The sequence below is a fragment of the Varroa jacobsoni genome, unplaced genomic scaffold, assembly GCF_002532875.2.
Source record: "Varroa jacobsoni isolate VJ856 unplaced genomic scaffold, vjacob_1.0 scaffold_386, whole genome shotgun sequence".
Classification (NCBI taxonomy): domain Eukaryota; kingdom Metazoa; phylum Arthropoda; class Arachnida; order Mesostigmata; family Varroidae; genus Varroa; species Varroa jacobsoni.
Window position 1 is genome coordinate 255,537 of NW_019213288.1, and position 21,804 is coordinate 277,340.

A 21,804-nucleotide genomic window follows, 5' to 3' on the forward strand; every position below is an offset into this window, starting at 1 on the left:
ATATATGGAAGAAAGGTTGCCGGCTACTTGCGACTGGTACTGCTATTACTATCGCCATACCCGAGAGTATTTGCACAAGGGATCACCCTTTCGCCAGCAGACAGTTGTGTACAACGCGCATGCATTGCGTTTTCTTCGTGGTTCTTAGAAGATCGGGCCACGACTGTTACCGCCATCGAGCGTGTCGGTGAAGTTGGGCCACTTGCAACTATGGTGGGAAGCGCACGAAGGGCGAGCCAGCCCGGCCTCTCTAGGACCAAGCCGTTTTAAGCTCTTCCTATGGCTTCGGCACGGAAGAGACTCTCGAGAAATTCGGACACTGCCTCCTGTCCGTCAAGGAAGGGAAAATATGATATATGCCATCCCCCTTTCGTCAAGACCTTTTCGACCCTTGCTTCTTTACCACTTCTCTGTCTTGCCATACAGAGAAGTAACGTCACTGCCGCTTTCTGCGAAAACATTGCACCTCATTGTAGGAACGCACAACAGGACTTGGAACGGAGCGTGCAGTCGAGTCTCGGAAAGAGCCAGACAAGCCTGCACAAGGGTATGGTAAGCACGGTATGGCGGCTTGTCTTTCTCGTTGAACCTTTTTTTCTCGTAAGGCGCACGCACGCCTCGTCAGAAAGCTCTCTTCACAACGTGCAACCGCATCGGCTCAGTGGCTACGAGTTCGCCAGATGCTCGGAGGAACTCTCTTCGGATGGCGGCAAGTACGGTATTCCCCTTACATTGTGCCGTATGTCCGTCCGTCTTCCTGCCTCGTCCTGTTTCCTTCCGTGTCTCGTAGCTTTATAACGCATCGCAGTTTCATTCTTCTTGATCACTATGTGAAAACCTTAGAAGTGTTATGTAATATTCCGCAGCCATATCATGATTGTCGTGCGTGTCAGCATAGCTGGCTATTCACATTATGGCTCGCAATGTTATAGACCACAGTACAGAGGACAGTCAGCCGTTTGTACATTGTCATTGTTTATGTGGAGCTTATGTTAGCTTAAGCGTTATCTAAATAACATTATTGTTGTCCTCCGTCTCCGCTCCTTTTTCGCTATATATAGTATGTATACGGCTGGACACTTGTATGCATCGCTCTCCGTCGACGTATTTTTTTAGCAATGACGATTAATTAACATTAATTGAGTGAAACGAAATGAGTCTGATTGGTAACTCGTTTGGAGTCGGATAGTATCTCATACGAGTATGATACAATTTCTGCCGGTCTCCATGTAGTTTTTCTTCTTGGCTTTGTTCACCCAATCTCTCTGTACCTACCCCGAGATTAACATTTCATAGTGTCCCATCTATTAATTGTAATGGTAAAGCTGACGTTCATGATTTCGTCTGGTGGTCATTGATCTTAATTGCTAGTAAGGGCTTTTCGTCGCGAAATGGATGAATATTTTTAGTTGGCTTACGTGAGCGAGTAGTTGCCCATAGCTCTACTGTAGAACGAGAGTTACTAAGCGGTGATGACGATAATAGCGCCGTAAAGATTCGGCTGTATAAATAATCAATTTTTCGTCTTTTTAAATAGAGCTAGCCACTTGAAGAGATATCGTATATATTGCACCTCGATAGAAGTGATGTACCTACGTCGCTGTCGCATTATGCGGCTTTGATATACTGTTGCTGACTATGACATACTATGTTGTTGTTTCAACAGCAGTTAATATCTGTTTTTTATCTTCCCGTGAATAGGAAAAGGGCTCAGTCGTTGTGTGCTAAAAGCGATGTTTATAAGTCCATTCATTCATCTTTTTTGAACGACAACTGTCACATATGCCATTCCGAGTCCATGCAATGACGTCAGCCAGCAGATGTCTGGCGACGTGTGTCAGAGCGTCTGTAATATCTCCTCGTATCATTGTCAAAGACGCCGAGGACCGATCCAAGCTGGGATGAATCGCATACAGTGCGGGCATATACATAGCATACGAATACAACACATGCTTCTGTTGCTTGAGAGTCCCTCACTGGGTCAAGTATGTCTACTTAGCGCTAGCTGGCTAGCTAAGTTAAGCTAAGCAAAGCAGACGAAGAACGGCAAGTTGCCACACAATCACGTAACTAGACAGGAGCGGCGTCGACGAAACATATGTCGGCGCGGAGCCGCAATTCGAGGAGCGGCTTGTAGTTTTGAACAATATTGTTGAGTCACAGTTGTTGCCTAGCGACCTTACTTCACCCCACCCCATTGAGGTTTACAACGCTCAGAACAACGACATGCAGCTGACACGGACCGGTCTACAAAGAGGTGCCGTATGTGTACATAGTTCGCTGTAGTAAATGTAGTAATAGTAGTATAGCTACTGCAGAGAAAGCGACCACGGAAGGGGAAGTCATATAACCGCTCTGTTTAAAGATTATCACGCTCATCCTTCGCATATCCTCTCCTTTTTCGCCTGATTTGCCCATACAGATAACCAGACTCCTCTTTGTTACTCGTTACCTCTTAATGCTGTGCTCTACACGTTTGGTGATGCGCGCGCCGCTGCTCCAACCACTACCAGACTTCTCCATTCAATTCATTTCACCCTATCGTAATGCCAGCTGTTTCTCCCGGCGCCCTGAGAAAGATGACAGCTCGCGGGGAAGGTAGGCGGGCACAAGCACCAGGCTTTGTAATGAGGATTTGTGAGTAAGTACGCCGTGAATGAGACTTAGTGAACGCAGACGCTCGTGTGCGCTCGTGCTGGGGTATGCGTGTCCGCGCTATTCTATCATTCGAGCCCCCGAATTCTCTAATTCATGCCAAACCGAAAGGCTCCTATCGCTACCCTGTTCCAGATCCCATCCCCCATTTCCTTTCTGCCCATCCACTTCTGCTCCACGCCGGCTCGTGCTTATAATTAAAATTCGTACTTTGAGTATCGCCGGTGCTGCACATCGCGATATGCCACTCACTAAGATGCATACACACATGTGTACATACATCACGGTCGGTGCAATGCAGATAGCTATTCGCAGATTTAAGGAAAAACGCCGTCATGCTCATTCGGGATAATATATACCAGCTCTAGTGCGTTGATGTTCCACCAGTGATAGAATACTAGTAATCGTTGTTGCACCATACTATGGATGACAGCGGCAGTGGTGGCAGTAATTGTGGCACATGACGGTATGCCATAGGCTGGCGTACGCAGGCCACGGCTAAAAGGATAGAAGGACACGACACTCGAGACAGCTTTCTTGGATCGGGTAACAAAGATGGTAGTCGATGGTTTAAGCCGGCTGTTGACGCCAGTAACGTAGAATCAACGGGCAGGCCAGGGAGCGATCGTGCATCGTACCGTGAGCTATTATGGCTGCCAACGACAGTGATCGGGTACTGTACAACAAAATGGGCTGTAATCTTGCTGGCTATGTGCTCACATGTTTGTGCGACCGTCTAGCTTCTGTTCACTCACAGACTTAGAGGAGATTTGGAAACGAAATCGGGTAAAAACTGTAGGAGGGCGTAGTACGAGGAAAAAACTACGGGGATCGTTGGATATTTATCTGAGGCTGATCCCACCTCTCGGGTTAGCGAATGGATAACCCACGATTGCACTGTACAGAATATACTGACAAAATAGAGTGTGCCTGTAGCAGTGAGAAACGGACTAACTGAGCGAAGAAAGGTATAAGCAAGCGTCCTTTTCGTATCTCTTACGCAGGAAGTGCCAGCTTCACTTCGCTTACCATCACGACATTTTGTATCACTCCGAATCTTGGTAGCCCCTTCTCGTCTACGTTTGTCCCAACTCTATCTCTATCTTTCGTAACGGTGTAGTGCTCCTGGAGTGAGAGGTTCGAATACAGAATGTGTACTGTCTCAAACCCACGGGCTTCGCTTGCAGCGAAAAGTAAGCATAGACGATAAAAGGCAGTACGGCAACCGGGTAAGCTATAGCAGCACTATTGAGGCGACGGCGACTAGTAAGTGTAGCCATAGTGTGGCTGTCACTCAGAAGGGAACTCAACAAAGAGGGGGACAGGCGGTGTAGGAGATTGAAGTGGTAGCTATGAAGCCAGTGTTACCGCCCCTTACTCAGGATAGCTTGCCTTTCGCCGCGGTAGTTGGTTGTGGGTCTTATCTGAGAGGTGCCGGAGACGCTCGCATGGTTGTTCTGCAGGGATGGCATGGCGGTCACATCCACAGCGACGGAAGAAGACATAGAGTTCCAGTCAGCAGGCGCAGCAGTATCCAGAAGAGAAACGCAAAGGAGAAGATCTTCGCACGCGCACGAGAGAGAGACAGCAGCCTCCTTCCGTTTGAAGGTAGCGCCAACACCGACATGCAGCCACACACATATCAACGCTCTGGTAGAATGGTAGCGAACTCTCGAGCGAGCGACTTCATTTGTCTCCCCACTCGAGATAACAACAATGAACACTCGCGCATTCTGCTAAGAGACAGGCAGAGAGAAACCAAAAGAAAGAGATAAAGGAAAGAAGCTGCCGAAAGAAGTGCACCCTACGAGAAGGGAGAAGCATTAGAAGGAGAGAAAAAAAAAAGACTGGAGAGCGTCCGAAAGTGGGAAAACGGGCAGGAAACTGCAACGCCCAAGCTACAGTCCCGCCTCAGTCAGCGCCCTTAACGCTGGTAAACTCATACCATTCTCGATGCTACAGCAATGGCAACAACATCAAAGCGACATTGACGACGGGATCCACAAACTCGTTGGGTGTTGTGACCTCTATGTGAATAGCGCGTAATGGGCTTCAGAGCGAGTCGCGCTCGGCCGCCCTTTCTCGCCTTCTTCTGTTAGCAGGCAAAGTAAGTACGAGATCGCATCATAAACGAGCCGACTAAACCATACTATCTTGATAGATATGTTGTATGCAGTACTCGGAAAAGCTTAGGGCGTTCACCGAGGAGATGAGTGGTCAAGGGCCACAACTTGACGAAGACGCGTGACCACACAAAAAGAAGAACCATTTCGCCAGCGTTGTTTATCGCACCGGAGGCAGTAACTCTTGGTATTTACGTGGGACAATGTGGGCTGCGCTCGCTAGAGATGAACGCCCAGGCCACAATAACAAGAGGATTTCACCTTGACTTATGATGCACTTACCCAATGTTGCTGGTATATCTGAAGACAAGGCAAATGATGATAGACAATTTTGTTCAGTGGAGTTGTGATTAAAGTGGGGAAATGCTGCAAGTTGAAGAACTCACATTTTGTGCTGCAAATGGCAAACCACACGTTCGTGTAGCAATGTAATCTGGATAGATTATGGTGCTGCAGGATTGCGACAATTTGCCCCTCTACGAACATAATTGATTTTCGAATGTTCATAGAGAGCTAAGACTTGACTTTTTTAAACTTCGAAGCGGCTTTCGCGGTACATAACATTATATATATTCTAATATTATAAACTGAGTGCACTGTCTTCTACACCGTTCATAAACCGCTGATCATTTAGATGCAGGTGACATTCTTAAGAGCAGTAAATGTTTCTAGAGTACAGGTGCACCTGAACAGACTGAGTGAAAATATAAAGAGGGAAAAGCTATAAAAAGTACACGCACGCCCTCTAGAAGAGCTCACCACTTTGTGTCGGAATCGGCTTACAGAGATCGTTAATGGCATAGTTATGTTACAATAAAATAGTTCTAACTCGTCCCAAATAAATGTCGTGGGGTATCAATTATTTAGCAGAGCCAAGAAGTACTGATAGACACTGTTATTACAAAGCTCCAACAAACGTTCTTCGGTGTTTCCGCTCGTATTTAAAATATCCAGCACAAACACGCAGTTCAATACCAATACGTATTCCCCTTTTATACACAGTATGTGCACCCGTCAAGCGTGATAAACATGACGACACTGAAAAATCAGTTTGTTCACCTATCGTTTCCGCACAGAAACGTTTTCGTCTCAGACAAACACAGTTGCGGCAGCAGAGCCGCTAGTTTAATAGCCTAGTATACCTTTTAGTTATTTGTCTCGCCTTACACCAACGGAAAATACCTACATACAAAAATATGTTCACGCATTTTGAATGATTCCACTATGGTGTGTTTGTTTTTTACTCATGCTAACAAATCGTGGGATAACATACGTCAAGCAATTCCTGGTGCTTGACTGTTTTCGTAATAATGTACTTATAACCGTCGATATACTGACATAGGCAGCGGCCTGTATCGACGTCGATGACTTTTGTGTAGTTCCGCACAATAGGTAGGCCATCAGACGAAGCTGCCTCAGTATATCCTGGCATAGGACCTGCAGTGACGTTAATTGCGTTTCACTGTTGTGTACAGCAATTTCCGTTGGCGATGATTCTTAAGACATGTGCAATGGTAAGCAGCGTCGGACTGTCGGGGAGTCAACACAGGCAGAGATATAAGCGCACCCACAAATTTCGACAACCAGCGCGGTCATGGCCATTAAGGCCGCTTTATCTGTCGTTTACAACTGCTAAGGCTACGACGCCAGGCCATCTTAAACAACAGCACACGTGGTGAATCTGGGGGAATGAGAAGAGAGGAGCAGATATAGAGACCCAGATGTAATACTTTTATGCGAACCATAGCATCGAAAAATTTGAGGCTGCTTCTAAATAGCAAATAAATTGGCGCAATCACGTAGAAAACACAAAGCACAGTCAGCGAAAATCTTCAGTTACTCTTCTGGAAATTAAGCCTACGGAAGGGCAGTTACGTACGGTAGCGATTTGAAAATTAGTTAACTCTTGGTGGTTAGCTGAAAACAACGAAATAATTAGAATTAGCAGGGAATGAAGGAAGCTTTAATCTTTGTGTGTACGAATCCTTTTCGAACCCCTTTAAGCAACTTAGTTAATATTTTTGGTTAGAGACTGCGAGTCAGCTTATAGCAGACAGCTCATGATTACGATCTATTTATAGTAGCACTTGTAAAGCAGTCTCTATATGGAAGGCTTAAAACACTTTGAGCGCACGCCCTTTAAGTCCTAAAATCTAAAAGTGTTGGCTTTGTGATACAATTATTAGTAGCCGTGAACTCCATTTACCGGTTAGTTTGGCTAAATCTCACCTTTATAATTTCTATGGCACCTAACAACATACACTGAAATTCTCTAATTTTTTTCCACTAAAAGCTTAGAACTTGCCGACGTTTTCTGTCTGTTAATTTACTGCTGGAGAGCTGATGTTGCCAGATATTAAGCCATGTTATCAGATTGTTAAGGGTATTAAGGAGATTATAAAAAAACACACATGTAATAATGTGTTCACACTACAACACACTTATGTATACAACTAGAAATTTACAAAAAAAAAAAAGACTTAGCCATTGAAACCGTTTGTGCGTGTAGATGACCTATAACGAAAAGTCTCATTTGCAAAGAAGCCTACAAACGCTGTCCTACGCCTATCACGAACCTTCTTTATGCTACCAGTAGATTATTTAGCCTATTATGACATTATTTTCAGGTTAGTTAGGGCACTTCAATATCTCTTATAAAAGAAAAAGACGCAATGCGTTAAACGGCAAATGAAGCAATCGAATACGTCTAGTCGCCGTTCGTCACTCCTGTAGTATATTAGCATTACGGCAATAAACACTTAATTTGACTAACAACTATAGGTACGAAAGGACAGAGGCGTGTCAACATGGGGAGACAAGACAGTGTCAATAAAAGCATGTGAAGCGATAAACTATATCATGTATGGTGCGTTTACAGACAAGTTTATACGGTGTGGGTATGGCCAATGGCGGAAAGTTCGGCCGGCGTATGCATGCAAGGAATCAACGAGGCGAAATCGAAGTAATTAAAGTACATACATGGGCCAAGTCGTATGTTTCGTCGACTCACTTTCCAGGGGAGTCCCAGGTACGCCGTGCATCAGTAAGGCCGTTGAACGGGCAAATAGTAGCTCACATAGATTTTTATTATGATTTTATTCTAGCAACGGCGCATAGTGCGTAAGTTCGTCTGCTAAGACGTTAAATAATGCGATTTATATGATGTTGCCTATGTGCTTAGAGCCCTTCGAGGAAAAGCTGGTGGTCTGTAGTATTTTCTCTATTCTAAGGAGATAGAGAGACAATATTTTAAAAGAGTGCTTTGTTGATTTGCATTGCTGGATCAGCACGACTTAATAGGTAACGTCAACACGAGCCCTATTCACGCTTTACATATATCGATCACTAGGTATTCCTTTTTCAGTTTGGAGCAACAAAGAAAAGCCATCCGTAGTCCGGTCGTAGACTTGTATATTTTATTATGCCGCACAGTAGATTTGTATCTATCATTTTTTATAGAATATTCTTAGACAATAGTCAGCTTTTCTACTTCAGTCTTGCTGGCGTATATAAGGAATACCTGTCGTTTCTCTGTATGTCTCTAATCCATGTTGCACTGCACGTATCTCAATAATAATAACGCGAACAAGTGTCAGAAACTCTAGCAGTGGCACAGGCAACGAGGCGATAGTAGGATCGTAGTAATGGGAACAGAACAGACCGAACTGAATACGTCGGATACGTCCTGAGTACACTGGAGGGGCATGGAAAAAAGGGATTGATTATGGATGGGAAAACAACAGAGCACCACGACGATCTAAGTAGCAACTCACGCTAATATCAAACGCTACCGGCCTACGCCGACGGAAGCGACGCCCACTAGGGTACCGGCGTTCGTTCCTTGGCATACGGCTTCTGCTGGCTCTGCCAGCCGCATTACTCGCTGCTACTTGCCTTGTTCGCTCAATTACTCGAGAACATTATGTATTATAGATCGATCTCTACCAGGACGCCACTCCACTTGTTGGTCGTCAGGCTGACTGGATGTTTGACTCTCCGGCTCGTGGAATTGGCCGTGAAATACCAGAACATGATCATAGAATATACGCCAGATAAGATACTCGAGCACGTAAGCTTGACCCGTACATTAACTATCTGGATGACTATGACGCAGGAATATATATGGATGGAGAAGACAGTAGCGGTCGGAAAGAGCTGGAGCGCGTGCAAACTGACAGGGGGCACGAGAAAGCAAGTGCACCCCCGGTGGTTGCTCTAATATAGTGATAGGTCGTCGATTCTCCAAACGAAACTCTCTCAGGTCTTAAGATAGCGAGCAATGAACTATAAGGGTACGTAGGGGGAAATGGAATGCATTGCATCTGAATACATATTATGTATGTATGCTAATGCAATGAAGCAAGAATGTGTTATATTTCGCCGTTAGACCATTTCGTTCGGGTGTCGTTTCTGTTCGAGTCGATGTCCGTTCAAATGATTAATGCATGTGGGCCAGTGCGGTGTACCTTCTATCAGTATCCTATAGTACCTGTACTGTATGATTATTTTGTTGTGTTACAACTTGTTAGATTAGTTGTCAGAAAAGGCGGGAGAAACTATCCGTCGTGTTCATTCTGCGTCGTCCTTTGTTTCTGATTTTTTCGTGACCTATGCACAGCTAGTTGGTACAGCCATTGAAAACCGAGGGCAAACCGTATGCCGCGCCTGGGCTGTGTACACCCTCTCGACTCCCTTCCCTTGCTTACCGTTCTCAACCATTGGGGCAATTCATGTGGCCGGCTATCTGTAATCCACTTAAATTGGAATGGAACTTTCCAAAAGTGTGAGCGGACGCGAAAAAACGGTCGACATTTGGTTTGCCTCTCGCTGGCGGTCGACATTGTTACTGCCGTTTCTACGACTGCTAGCCAAGAAACGGCCGTCCTGCTGCCGCCGCAGCGAACGAACAGCACAGGAGCACGAATAAAGCGGCAAGGCCACGGAAAAGAAGCAACTGTGGCAAACGACGAGAAAAACGAAATCCTAGGTTCAGAACGTCGTTATGGTACAGGGGATAGGAATTTAGCGGTCCTTTGGCGCACAGAACCGAAGAGAAGTCGAAATAAGAAACGAACAGGGATAAGAGGTTAGCCGAGGCATTACATGGCCGGGTAGCCTGGTTTTGATCGCGTTAGCGTTCACGCTTTTGGCGGTAAATGGTATTAGACTACCTATGTGCGCTCCGTTACAGATGTGCATAGTGCTTTGGTAGCGTTCGCTGGCCATTTCTTTATATACATTTGTACCGCAATCTATATTGTCCGCGTATGTGTGCTATATAGGAAGAAGAAAATAAAAGAGAATTCCTTCATATGATTTCCTGTCTTCTCAGTCTACGTCGCATGTCCCATACCTATCGGCTCGATGGGGGTGACACGCACTCGAATGGGTTATTGAAGGAACGAACGAATCGTTGTATTGTAGCGGAGTCTGGGGAAGTCGATAACAGGGGGTCTGTACTAGGATAGCATTCGCTACTTCAGTCAGCATACATCACCGTGAAAAGCTCCATCTTGGAAGGTCCGATGCAGGGCGAATTCTCCCGACTCCCATTCCCTTAGAAGTGTACAATCTAGATAGGGTGGGAGCTTTATACGAGACCAAGAAAGGAGAAGAGACGAAGACAGAAAAGAAGGGAAATTCAAAACGAAGACAAGAGTGGTGCCGTTACTTTCTGCATCCACCACTGCGCTGTTCCTAGGTGATTTTGCCGTTTCTACTCTTGTTGTCGGTCTTAGCCGAGTAATTCCTTTGACTTCCTCTTCCTTTTGAGCTGGTTTGTTTGCTGTTTTGTTCGCTGTGTTCCGATGGCGGTGGTTTCTTCTCACCTATTTCTCTCTTTTTCCGTGTTCTAGCACTCGTTCTCACTTTTTTGCTCCTTTTCACCCCCTTCTCCCAAATGGGATTGCACCAATAAAAGGGACGGCTCCTTTGGAGAAGTACCCTTAAAGACGCAACTTGCCCAGTATTACTTCTTCAAAAGCTAGTCGTACCTACTACACTCCTCCGGTTCCTAAGCCAGTGGAAGTGGGAGGAGCGTGGAGTACGATCCTCATGTTTCGTGGTCCTCTCTTTTTCTCTCTAGCTATCTTTACTGACAAAGCCCCGCGCCAAACGAAAAGGACTGGTGGCAACGAGGCACTTTGTGCCATGAAACACTCCTGCTGCCGCTATTGCTAGCAGTCAAGGAACATCAGGAAGCCGTACTATATGCTATAACAGGTTATTTGAACGGCGAGCGCCGCTTGGACCGCGTATCTGCTTTGTTCACGATGCGTAGAACAATCCGCAAAGCAAGTAAGCAACCCGGGTACTTAGTACCTCTGCTAGCTACCTCACTGAGTGACGCTGGAGCAACAAGGACGCTGTCAGTAAAACAAGGACGGTGGTACTGAGGTGCTACTCATATATACTCAGGTATATACTAGAAGGACTAGAACAGCTGTGCGCAACGGTGTGCCGAACAGTGCACCGTCTCTTCCGCGACACACGTTAGTGTATTCTGCCACACACGTACATTTCGAATGACGACGAAAAAAAAACAGAGAATAGTGAAATTGGAGTGCCATTACAAAGTTTCGACAGTTCTGCCCTGACTATACTGCTGTTTACCTATCGTTATATCGGTCGGTGTGACGCCTGTGCCGCTGTCGGCGTTGCTCTGTCTTGTCTTGAAGTAAGTTTGCATTGTGATGATTGTAGATTCGCGTAGAGCGGCTTCCCATACGGCTGAACCCTTCTCTGACCTCGGTTTCAGTCTTCATTTCTGCTCCCCAAGGGATGACTAGGACAACGCCTGAAGATGTCGCTTCATGCTGTTGTGGTCGTCAGAGGGCTGATACCCCTTTTCTCGCAGACATTGATCCGTTTCTATGAACCTTCTTTTTGTTCAAACCCCGTCTTTCGTTTTGCTTCGCTTTAACTTTTTGCTTTGTAGGCACTTTTGCTTAATAAAGAGAGCATAGATAGCATAGCAACAACCCGGCGCTACAGAAAAAAAACGCGATTTGTAAGCACACAGGTAACTTGAACGATGCGCAACGCACGACGTCTACGGCAATGTCTAACAGAGTAAAATCATGTGCCTTCATGGGTTTGTCTGTATGTACAATACTTTTAGTATTCGGGGTTCTTGACTGTATAGGGAGTAATTGATTCAGCGGCTATTGCTGCTGCCGCCGCCACTGCCGATATTTCGAATTCTGTCATTTCTACCACTAAGCGGTGTGCAAGCGCGGTGGTGCTCATAACGAATACTATTAAAAGCAGCTCGCACCCTACTACAACTTTTTTTGCATGTAAAATGGTGGATGTAAGGAATAAAAAGAAAAACAAGTAAACATGGCATGAGCGGAAACAATTCAATCTGAGACGAACTGGTTTCGCTGTTCGAAGTGGCAATTTCTGCTACTATACTTCCAGTCGTTGTCGTGATACAAAAACAATAAATTGGTACAGAGAAAAAAAACGGTTTTTCCTACGGATAAAAAGGACTGAGGTACCCAACGATGCCCGCATAGAGAGTATACGCATTTTGGAACAAAAAATACTTACATAGTACCGTATGGGCGCGGTAACTGACAAACGGCAAAAACTTTCTCGTATGCCGATGCTGTTGAAGCATATTTCGTGATCGTGAAACCCATATGCATTATGATCCTGCAACTTTTGTCCTCTCTTTTCTCTGTGTTTGTATATACGTATCTATCTGCATTTACGTGTGTTCGTAATTGTTCGAGCACGGAGTCAAGAAGAGTGGACTCTCTTCGTAATTCAATAGCTGCACAAAGAGTGACTTCAGCAATGGAGCATGAAACACGTCAAGCATATGTAATGTTTGTTGTTGCCTGACATATCGCTATTAGTGGCCGATGAAAACCTTATTCAGTTATTTATTTATTAAGGTACAATGATGAGATTCGCTGAACTCTGTCTACATAAGGATGGCCACACACACTACGTGGCTCGGCTGCAAACGATATCCCTTCCCATGGGGCAACACGCCGATTGCCACCTGCCTTGGCAATCAGTCCATCCACATTTTTATCTCTAACAGCTTCAACCACCAGGCCGAGTATATCCAAAGGTAGTAAAACGTACTGCTTTGCAATGAGCTACCTAATGACGGACGGTATGGGTAGCCAACACAGTACGCCCAAGAAGAGTATCACGTCCATGCATATAAGAGCGGACTCAGTGCAGCTGAAGTAACCTGACATTCTATATGGTATTGGCAACAGTGGAATGGGATATTCTCGTTTACTCTCATTGATCATATATAGTTATCACAGGCGATCAGTATTAGCGTAGAGAGAAAAAGAAGAATATTATAAGATCAAGCCAAATGCTCACAGATAGTCCGTTGGATGGGGGTTGTTGCAGAAGAAGTAGCTTCGAATTGCTGTGTAGTAAGTGTAAATTGACATTACGAAAGCAAATAAACATTAATACATGGTTAGAGGACGAAAACAGCTGGAAACAGTAGAGAGTAAGTAAGTTTGTTGAAATGGGGGCCGTCAGTGAGCAGAGAAGTTAGGGGGATAGGCGCTAGCAGAATTCAGCCTATCACTATCTGCCTCGCTGTTATGTAGCTAGGCTTAAGTGGCAGTGTTGGATGGTTTGAAGTTTGGCTGCTGCCAACTAGTGCAAACCCTTATGTGCCTAACCCTCTTCTTTTTAACTTAGCTCTTGCCATCTACTTAGCCATCCCTTCTCTCTCTCTCTTTCTTTTGGGCCCAGCTGATAAAACATTCTCGAGTGGCTCTCGTTCACGCAGCTATTCTTCTCTGATCCTTTTGGGCGCTGCGCGTAGCTTTGTCGCTTATTGCATTGAACGCATGTACACACGCCTATGTTTTGCTACCCCCCGCTCCTTTCTTTCTCTGTGTCTAATAGTACGCGTCTGCTTAATGTCTGTGATGTAGCCTCTGGCTCACGCCGTTCCAACAAGCGGGCTAATTTTCCGGACACGAGTCAACTGTGTTTGTTTCTGGTTGCTATGTGGGTACGCATAAAAGGATAGCCGAAGAAGGGGCGTAAGAGAGGGAGCCCTTAGAGCCAACAGCTTACCAGCGTCTGTAGCTAGGGAAGGTTAGGTGGGGAAATAGGTCACTCTAAGGGGACATGCACCGGCGGGAGGGTACGGGCTGAGCATTGACTTTTGTTAGCTTGCGCGGAAAAAAGGGCAACTGAAGAAAAACTCTAAAATGGCTGAGCCATTCCGAAGATCCTGGAAAGATCAGAGAGATGAGGGGCCTGCTCAGTAATGGCGACGAGGGAACATGGAGGAATAGAGCAAAAAAAGAAGACCGGGAAATAGTGAATTTAACAAGAATTGGTCGAGGTTTCATTACAGGTAGAGAAGTTTGAGATCACGCTGATGCGGTCACGTTACGTGTTCACGAGCCAGCCAACATGTCACCTCAAGGCGAGGACGAATTGAGAGTTAGATGAGCTCCGCTACGTCGATGGGCGAGAGTTACGGACAGGGTTCTTGATCTATTTACTTTTTAGGAAACACTGATGTTGAACTTGATTAGTAGCAGTACCTCTGTTGAATCACCTTGAAACGGTCCTTTTATACCTAGAAGGGTCTTGGATGCAAGATGACAGGTAAACCATTTGTCATCCTGCGTACGATCAGGCTTTGAATGCAAAGAGACATTATCAATTTTAGAACTAATTTTCATTCTATTTAAGTATTGTCGCTGTTGGAACGACACACTTGCACGGCAGAAGTCTCTTTGGGAAACTTGCGTTCTTTGAAGGATGCGTGCATTACCACCTGAAAGCTTTGTCAAGCTAACTAGAAGCTGCACTTGAACCACTTAACTAATTGGTGGGAGAATTTCATTCACAGAGGCTGGCGTAGTCGAAAATAAAATTAAATCTGCAAACAAAAGTAATTGCTTATTTTATTTTATAAAAAAAAATACATATATATATATATATATATATATATATATACACAGCAAAGGTACATGCGTTTAAAGATTGTTTATTACAAACAAATAAGTATTTTACTAGCCAGACCTACTTCGAATGTATTATTGAAGCCAACGAGGATAAAGACTTTGAAAATAATTAAATCGGTTGTCATGAAGTTGGTATAGCAGGGTAGCTGCCGACGACTTGCGTGTGTATACAACGGTTCCATATGTATATATTAAGCCCGCGATATATTCGTATGTGTTACGGGTAAGAAGGCTGTCGAGATATATTGTATCGCTGTCAGTTGCAAACACCATTATATAGGCCTGGTTAAAACCCAAGGTAACAAGCTACGGTATCCTCCAACCTATATGCTCATGTGCGTAAAGGCGTATGCATATATAAACAGCGCGCGTCATGGTGTAACTGTATATTTATGTGATCGGTCTAATGCGCAGAATGAAACAATGCGCTATTCTAGTTATAGCGGTGTGAGATATCCATGTCGTTGCCGTCATCACATTGTTTCCTAGCGCTAAGCTATATAATAGCTGCCAAAAGGGAGACCCCTGAAATAGGAGGTAACTGTTAAGCAACGCGCGAAGACTACAATCTAGCTGGTTAGATAGCTAATGTGCTGTCATCACTGAGTATCACATTGCAGTAGCATCATCCTGCCGTGATGCTACTGCATGCGGAAATATCTTTCTATGCGCACAGAACAAATACGACCAGCTCGACCCGGTAGTCCGTCGCAAGATGTTGGCCGTTCGTGCAACCAACATTTGTTCCCTCTTTGCGCCCCTTTCCTGCCTCCTTTTCTCTCTCATCCCTCCTGAGACCGTTTGCTTAGTTACCTACGTACTACCCCAAGTGCGTCCATAGCCTGTACCCGCGCATCAACACTTTTGTTACCGTCTCCGCGACAGCTACCACCACACGTCAGTTCTAATCCGCGACATTGCAATGGCAATACAACAACTGGACCGGTTCACGGGAGACGTTTACGGCGTAACAACCTGCCAGCGAAACTGCCTAGCTCGCCGCCCGTCTGGCCGTACCTGCCAGCTAGCGAGTCACCTTGCGAAACGAGGCGAATTCAACAAGCCGAATGAACTCAAGCTGCATTACGTTTCGCATAAACTCCACACTCGCACGTCGTCCTGGGCGACATCGAAGGTCCGTTTTCCTACCCTCTGCATATGCACATTCGGTCGTAAGCATACCCACAAACAATCTGACAGTACGACAGTTGTTGGCACGCCCAGACTTTCTATGTCTGTTCATGTAGTTAGGAAGGTAAAGACACACATACATTTACTATAACAGACGTCAAAAACACCTGGTCGAAATCTTCCATCCAAGTCCATGCTCTTGTATTATTCGTTTCCTCGATGCTCACCATTGTATAGTCTGTCGGCCCCTTTATCCTTCTGTACGTATCGTTTCCCGCGCAGCAACACCTGCGCCTCTGCGCATGCAGTATGCTTTTGCCACGAGGTGCCGAGCCAAGCAGGCTGTAAGGCGGCAACCAAAACAAGGCAAGGCAAACGAAGGAGATCGTGGCTGCATGTTTCACTGATGGACGCGGTGCCCGCGCTTCTTACCTCAGCTGCTACTCCTGAAGGAACACAGAACAAGCGACAGCACGTGTGCGATGCGTACAGCCCAGATAGACAAATCTAGGGGACGAACGAAGTGTGCAGAGCAACGACGTACGGCAGCACCGAAATGCCAAAACAAACTTCAAACATTGCAATAGCAGCAGCTATAAGAAACCCAGACCGATTCGTTGAAGGGCTGCCACCAATACTGTTGCCCTTGTTGCTTTTGCTGGCACTGTTGCCGTGGCGGGTAACCGTTTTCTGCCTAGATTTCACTACTTTTTACGCTTTGCCTCTAAGGAAACAACCATTTTCTCATAAAATCGCATAACTAACTGTACCGCTCTGTGAAACACTGTGCGTTGTGGCGCAGAATATGCTGGAGTATTGACTTTTTTCAGTTAACCTCAAACACAAAGTTTCAAACTGGCGAAGCACCATTGGCAGCAATATTCTGATGCAAGAGGTTGCCTGCTGGCTTGCCCGTTGTGCATTCTAGTTGTTTGGCCACTTCGGTGATGCGTGTCTTTATACGTCATTTCTTGTTTGCGTAAATGAGATCTGAGCCCAGGACTTTTACTTGCCTAGCGAACGTGTGTGTGCTCGTCTGAGTGTGTGTGCATTCAACAACGCGCTCGAGCGTCTGTTGGACCGAAAGTCAAACTCTGAACCAAGTCAAATCGGCCATCGGCATCGTTTATTGTATACTGGTGCAGCTTGGGCTGTAGAACGGTCATGTGTATACTGTGACCGTGGCCGACTTGCTTTCTTGCGGCCCGTGCACGTTGAGCATACCTGGTACCATGCACTGGCACCCCACGTTTGAGTTTCTGCTCTTATACAATTTCCAATCACTTTAATGGCTCTTTGGTTGCGCCCCTTGGGGTATTATAGGGCTATAGTCTGGGGAATTTGTAAGATGGGAGAACGCTGGGATAAAAGAAGAAAGGGGGTGACTGGGAGCTAATTGCTGTCCGGGGCACCAGGTGCCTGCGTGCCTCTGTCTTATCAAGCAGCCGTAGCAGATTCTAGAACAACACCAGCACGAGCGACCAAATAAGTAAGGGCGAAAAAATGAAGAACAAAAAGGCGAGCATGAGTTAGCTGATAGAAGATAGATTGGAGGACAGGAGCGAGCGCATTGCGGCAAAAATTGAAATAACGCGGTCCATAAGCTTCTGGATACGCAGGATTATGTGGATAGGCTTGATAGCGGTGCTGCCCAAAGATTCCTGTAACAGTTTCCGGCTGCAGCTAAATGGCTGCCTAGCTCGCTTAGTGGCAGGGTTCTTTGAAGCTGGCCCTACAACTTTAACCGAGAAGCACTCGACAACTTTTAAAAGCGGGCCTTTCACTTAGAGAAATAAACTTGTCGCTTTTGCACGCTAAGCACAAAGCAACATAAATACTGCTGAGCACTATGTATATATATACTATGCATATATATATATATATATGTGTGTCTGTGTACCCAGGCATGCAGGTTAATGGGCGGGTCATGCTTTAAATAGCACCTTCCTAGCTATCGAAGCGGCTTCAGTAGCATACAGGGCAGAGCTCAGCGTACAGGAGCGTCAGAACCACCCAGTGACGTCCATGGTATTCTTAGTCTGTATGTGAATGTATAAGACGGTTCAGTACGCCTCTCCGAAAACTCCCGCCGTTCCAACAGATTCATGCGTGCGTAGTGGATCAGCGGATTGATGCGACTGCTGGCATTGTTCCTTGCCTACCTGCACTCGCTTCTCGTTGTCCCGACAAGTGACTAATGGTGTGGAACTTCCGCCACGACCACCCGTCGTGAGAGCTTCCTTCGTCCGTTTCTTGATTCGCTTGCTGCTGCTGCTACTGTCCGTGCCTGTACCTGTCCTCTTCCTGCCTCGCGACTCGTTTTTCCCGATCTTCCTACAACTGTCTACTCAATTGCCACCATTCCTATGCTGCAGAATGAGCTCGACCCTCGAAGGGAAAAAGGACGCGAGGAGACAACGACCAAGTAACGCGACGACTCTGCCAGCTGAGCCGTACAGGATCCGCTCCTGTACCAGAGAAGGTCGAGCCGCTTTGGATTGGGCCGAGTTTGGATTGTACCGACCGACGTGCTTGTAAGTACAGTCTATCCAAGCAGCACGAGCAGCAGCGGCACACGAAGCGTGCATCCGCCGTAACGATGACAACGATGTCACAAGAGTAGAAGTGTTGTTTCTGCTCGGAGTGAGGAGTGAGCAAGCGCCAGTTGGGGGGATACACTACAAGGGACGAGCGCGGTAACTGTAACGGCTGCAAGCGGCACAGCAATCGTTCGGTAGGCATTCACTGTTTTTGATGCTCTGGCTGGCGCTTTGCTGCCTTAAAGCAGATCCGTTTTTTCTCTTTTGCTTTATCAGCTCGCTCTGGTACCGTTTGTACTGTCGCAGGCGCCGCTACTCAAACTGCGCTGGCTGAAACAGCGATTCCATTCTAGAACAACAGACAGGATCGTGTTCTATTACTTTTCAGTGCCGCTACTGCCAGTTGCCACTGTTGGTCACTATTTGCTCGACACGTTGACTAAGGAATGGAACCATGTGTGTTTGCGTGCGAGGAAGAAAGAAGGAAACGACACAGAAATCGGCATTGCTTACTCGTCTCGCATCTACTATCATATGGACAATTGGACAGCAAGAGCCGGTGTCCTGAAGAGAAGGTCGGCTGAAGTAGGCGGTGAGAAAAATGAGGGCCGTAGGAAAAGTAACGCTGCGCTTTACTGTATTCTAATAGATGAGAAAGACAAGTCCTTCGCGAAGTTCGTTGAGCTGACATAACAGGCGAACAGTTGTGGCATCGTTTCGTTAGCTTCTGTTCTATAGACTATTGCACGGTAAAACTAAGCAAGAAAAGTAGTAAAGGATAGTGCAGGATGAAAGGAAAAGAGGGGGCGTTTGTATCTTATGCATTCGTGCGCGCACGTGCTGATGCCTGTAAGTGGCTTCTGTCTACAACTTGGACGGTTTGCCGCAGCAAAAGGAAGGCCGGAAGTATGGGAGGAGTAGAATCGTGAGTTGCATTGCCACCGCCACCCCGTACTGCTTTTGCTACGAGCGACTCCAGACGACACGGGTCGACCGAGTGAAATGGGCAGCAATAAGCAAGAACCGAGTCAGTACAGGGTGCGCGGTGAAGGGACAAGCCAACGGGAAGAAATAAAAGTCGATGCAGACGAATCGCACATTGAGATGGTAGAGCTAAGTCAATCAGTAGAAGTCGTCCCTCGTTACCTTTCTACTTAGGTGCATAAGAGTCACCCGTGGCAAACGAACCGAACAGGTAAAATGCTTGCGGGTGAACATGCTTTCGATAACTCAAACAGACATCTCGACAGACAGCGCCGGCAGTCTGCGCCCTGTGTAGTCCGTCCTTAGCTGTAACGTTCGGAAAAAAAATGAGTGGTAACAATCTAGAGAAACGGTGAGAGACAGGCAAATCCCCGCCGTTCTGTGCGGTATATATAGTCCGGGGCCAGCGCGCTTTCATCGCATTCTCCGTCACATTTTCGGTGTTAGTCTCAACAAGGATTTTATAACTTTGTCGATAAACCCTTCGTCGTATACCGCATCGATGCGAACTTCTTAATCCATGCCGAGAAAATCTAGCGTCTAATCCCATATGTCTCTTACACACCGTCTAGTTTTGCACGATAAAAGCAGTAGACATTTGAAGATCTTCTTTATAGGTATGCATTGCCGGCAACAATATCAACGATAAAGAGAAAACCAATGGCTAGGACATGGAGGCTTCTTTTATTTACAGTTAAACGTTTTCCTACTTTGCATTTATTTTGCCATTATGGTTCACTGGTGAAATTTCTCTATCCAAAAGATCAACGATCAGTAACGGATCAAAGGGGGGTGTGAAATAAATGGGAACTATTTTACCTTGTAAGTAAGGCTTGATTCGATCTCAGGCTAGTAAGATGGGCTTTGTTAGAAGAGCTCTCCAATAGAGAATTACCTTTGAGTGTGCTTGCTCAGCATTGCACCTCGCTATTGCATTAGTGATCGTTATCACAGTAAGTCCAATCTTGTCTCTGTTACAATGTTATCTTTTGTAGGCGCGCAACATTAGCTGAGAACAAAAAAAGGAGAGCGCTACCGTATCAATAGTTTTAAGATCTCCAGTTATGGCAGCTTTGGCCTGTCCTGTGCTGCAGCTGAGAGTTATCGCTGAGAATAGTCGGCTGGTTCGAATCAGAATTCATTTCACAAGGCCTACATTAAGGCGTAGTAGCTAGAATGTTCTTATGATTTGATTTATGTGCATAATATAGCACACAGCGGGGCAAGGCAAAGCGATGATATCGGATGGCATCGTCCCATCTGGATGGAGCGCATATATATGGACCGTTGGCAGGTGAGCCACGTCGAGATAGTTATTGAAATAGGGCAAGCCACGAGCTTACATAAACCTGACAGGCATTTCTTTAGCATAATAATTGTTTATTATAAAAGGTCAGGCAAGGTAAGTGTATGGTAACCCTGTTTTGTCAAGTAACCGTGAGTTATAAATAAGATAATAGCATGTAACTAAGAACGTAGCGGGCATCTGGCAAACAAACATTGATCGGATGCCAACAGTGTTCGACCTTTTACTATAAATGTTTGCTATTGAAATATCTATACTCTTCTAAACGATAAAATTAGTTTGAGGAAAAAGCAAACAGACTATGCATCTGTTTGCCACCTAAATCAGCAATATCGAACTGTTTTATCAGTGAGTAGTAATGACATTTGGAAGTGATTCCCCCCTTCGATTGCTGCTGCTGCTTCTATTTGTTATGAATAAACGTGCCCGAACTCGCCATTGCGTACATAGGTCTCCTTCATTCTACGCAGTCACTACACGCTGTGGATGAAGGGTATCCCACAATCCCCGCTCATATGCAATGTGAAAATGATACTTGCAGGGCGTCTATTATAACCTAGATGCTGTTCTCTTACTCTTGATGATCCGTGCCTGCGCCAGTCTCTTCATCTTTCACCTACATTCAAATGCCTTTTATCGCCGCTACCATATCCTCTATAATCCAGCTATATTTGAGCAAAGGGTTGAATAATTGTGTCATTCTAATCAACTAATGAATGGCTGAGCAGAAGGACATCCTGCATGGGACCGCAGCCCCCTGCGCAGCGTCAGGGGGCAACTGGCATTGCTTAGAACTGTGTCTTTGAGGCTCTACACTTTTCTGTTCAGTTGTTACTTCACGCTACTTCATGACGAGGTGTGGAGAGCAACGAATCTGACTTGTAGTCAAGGAAAAGGTCTGGCCCGAACTTGAGCCCTTATTAAAGGACTACATGGCCTTAAGGACGCGCGAATACAAATTCTTCTCACCCCCATAACATAGCTTTCTCTTCCTTCCCACCAGCAGCTAATGAGCGATAGCTCAACTGCCAGCTACGGTGTGTTAGCGATGTCAGGCAGACCAGCCAGTCTAATGGTGGCGTTAATGCGCT

The 21,804-nt window shown here is 45.8% G+C and overlaps 1 protein-coding gene across 4 annotated transcripts in view; it reads left to right on the forward strand.

Moving 5' to 3' along the window:
- Nucleotides 1-21,804, forward strand: part of LOC111259934 (protein O-mannosyl-transferase TMTC3) — a 187,676-nt gene that overhangs the window by 15,996 nt on the left and 149,876 nt on the right. For 2 of the 4 annotated variants that reach the window (XM_022832333.2, XM_086968087.1), the window contains one exon: nucleotides 7,657-7,806. The exons of the other annotated variants lie outside the window; for them this stretch is intronic. In XM_022832333.2, the coding sequence (XP_022688068.1) occupies nucleotides 7,772-7,806 (35 nt within the window). In that variant the 5' untranslated portion in view covers nucleotides 7,657-7,771. The remainder of the gene's footprint in view (nucleotides 1-7,656; nucleotides 7,807-21,804) is intronic. 4 annotated transcript variants of the gene reach the window in all.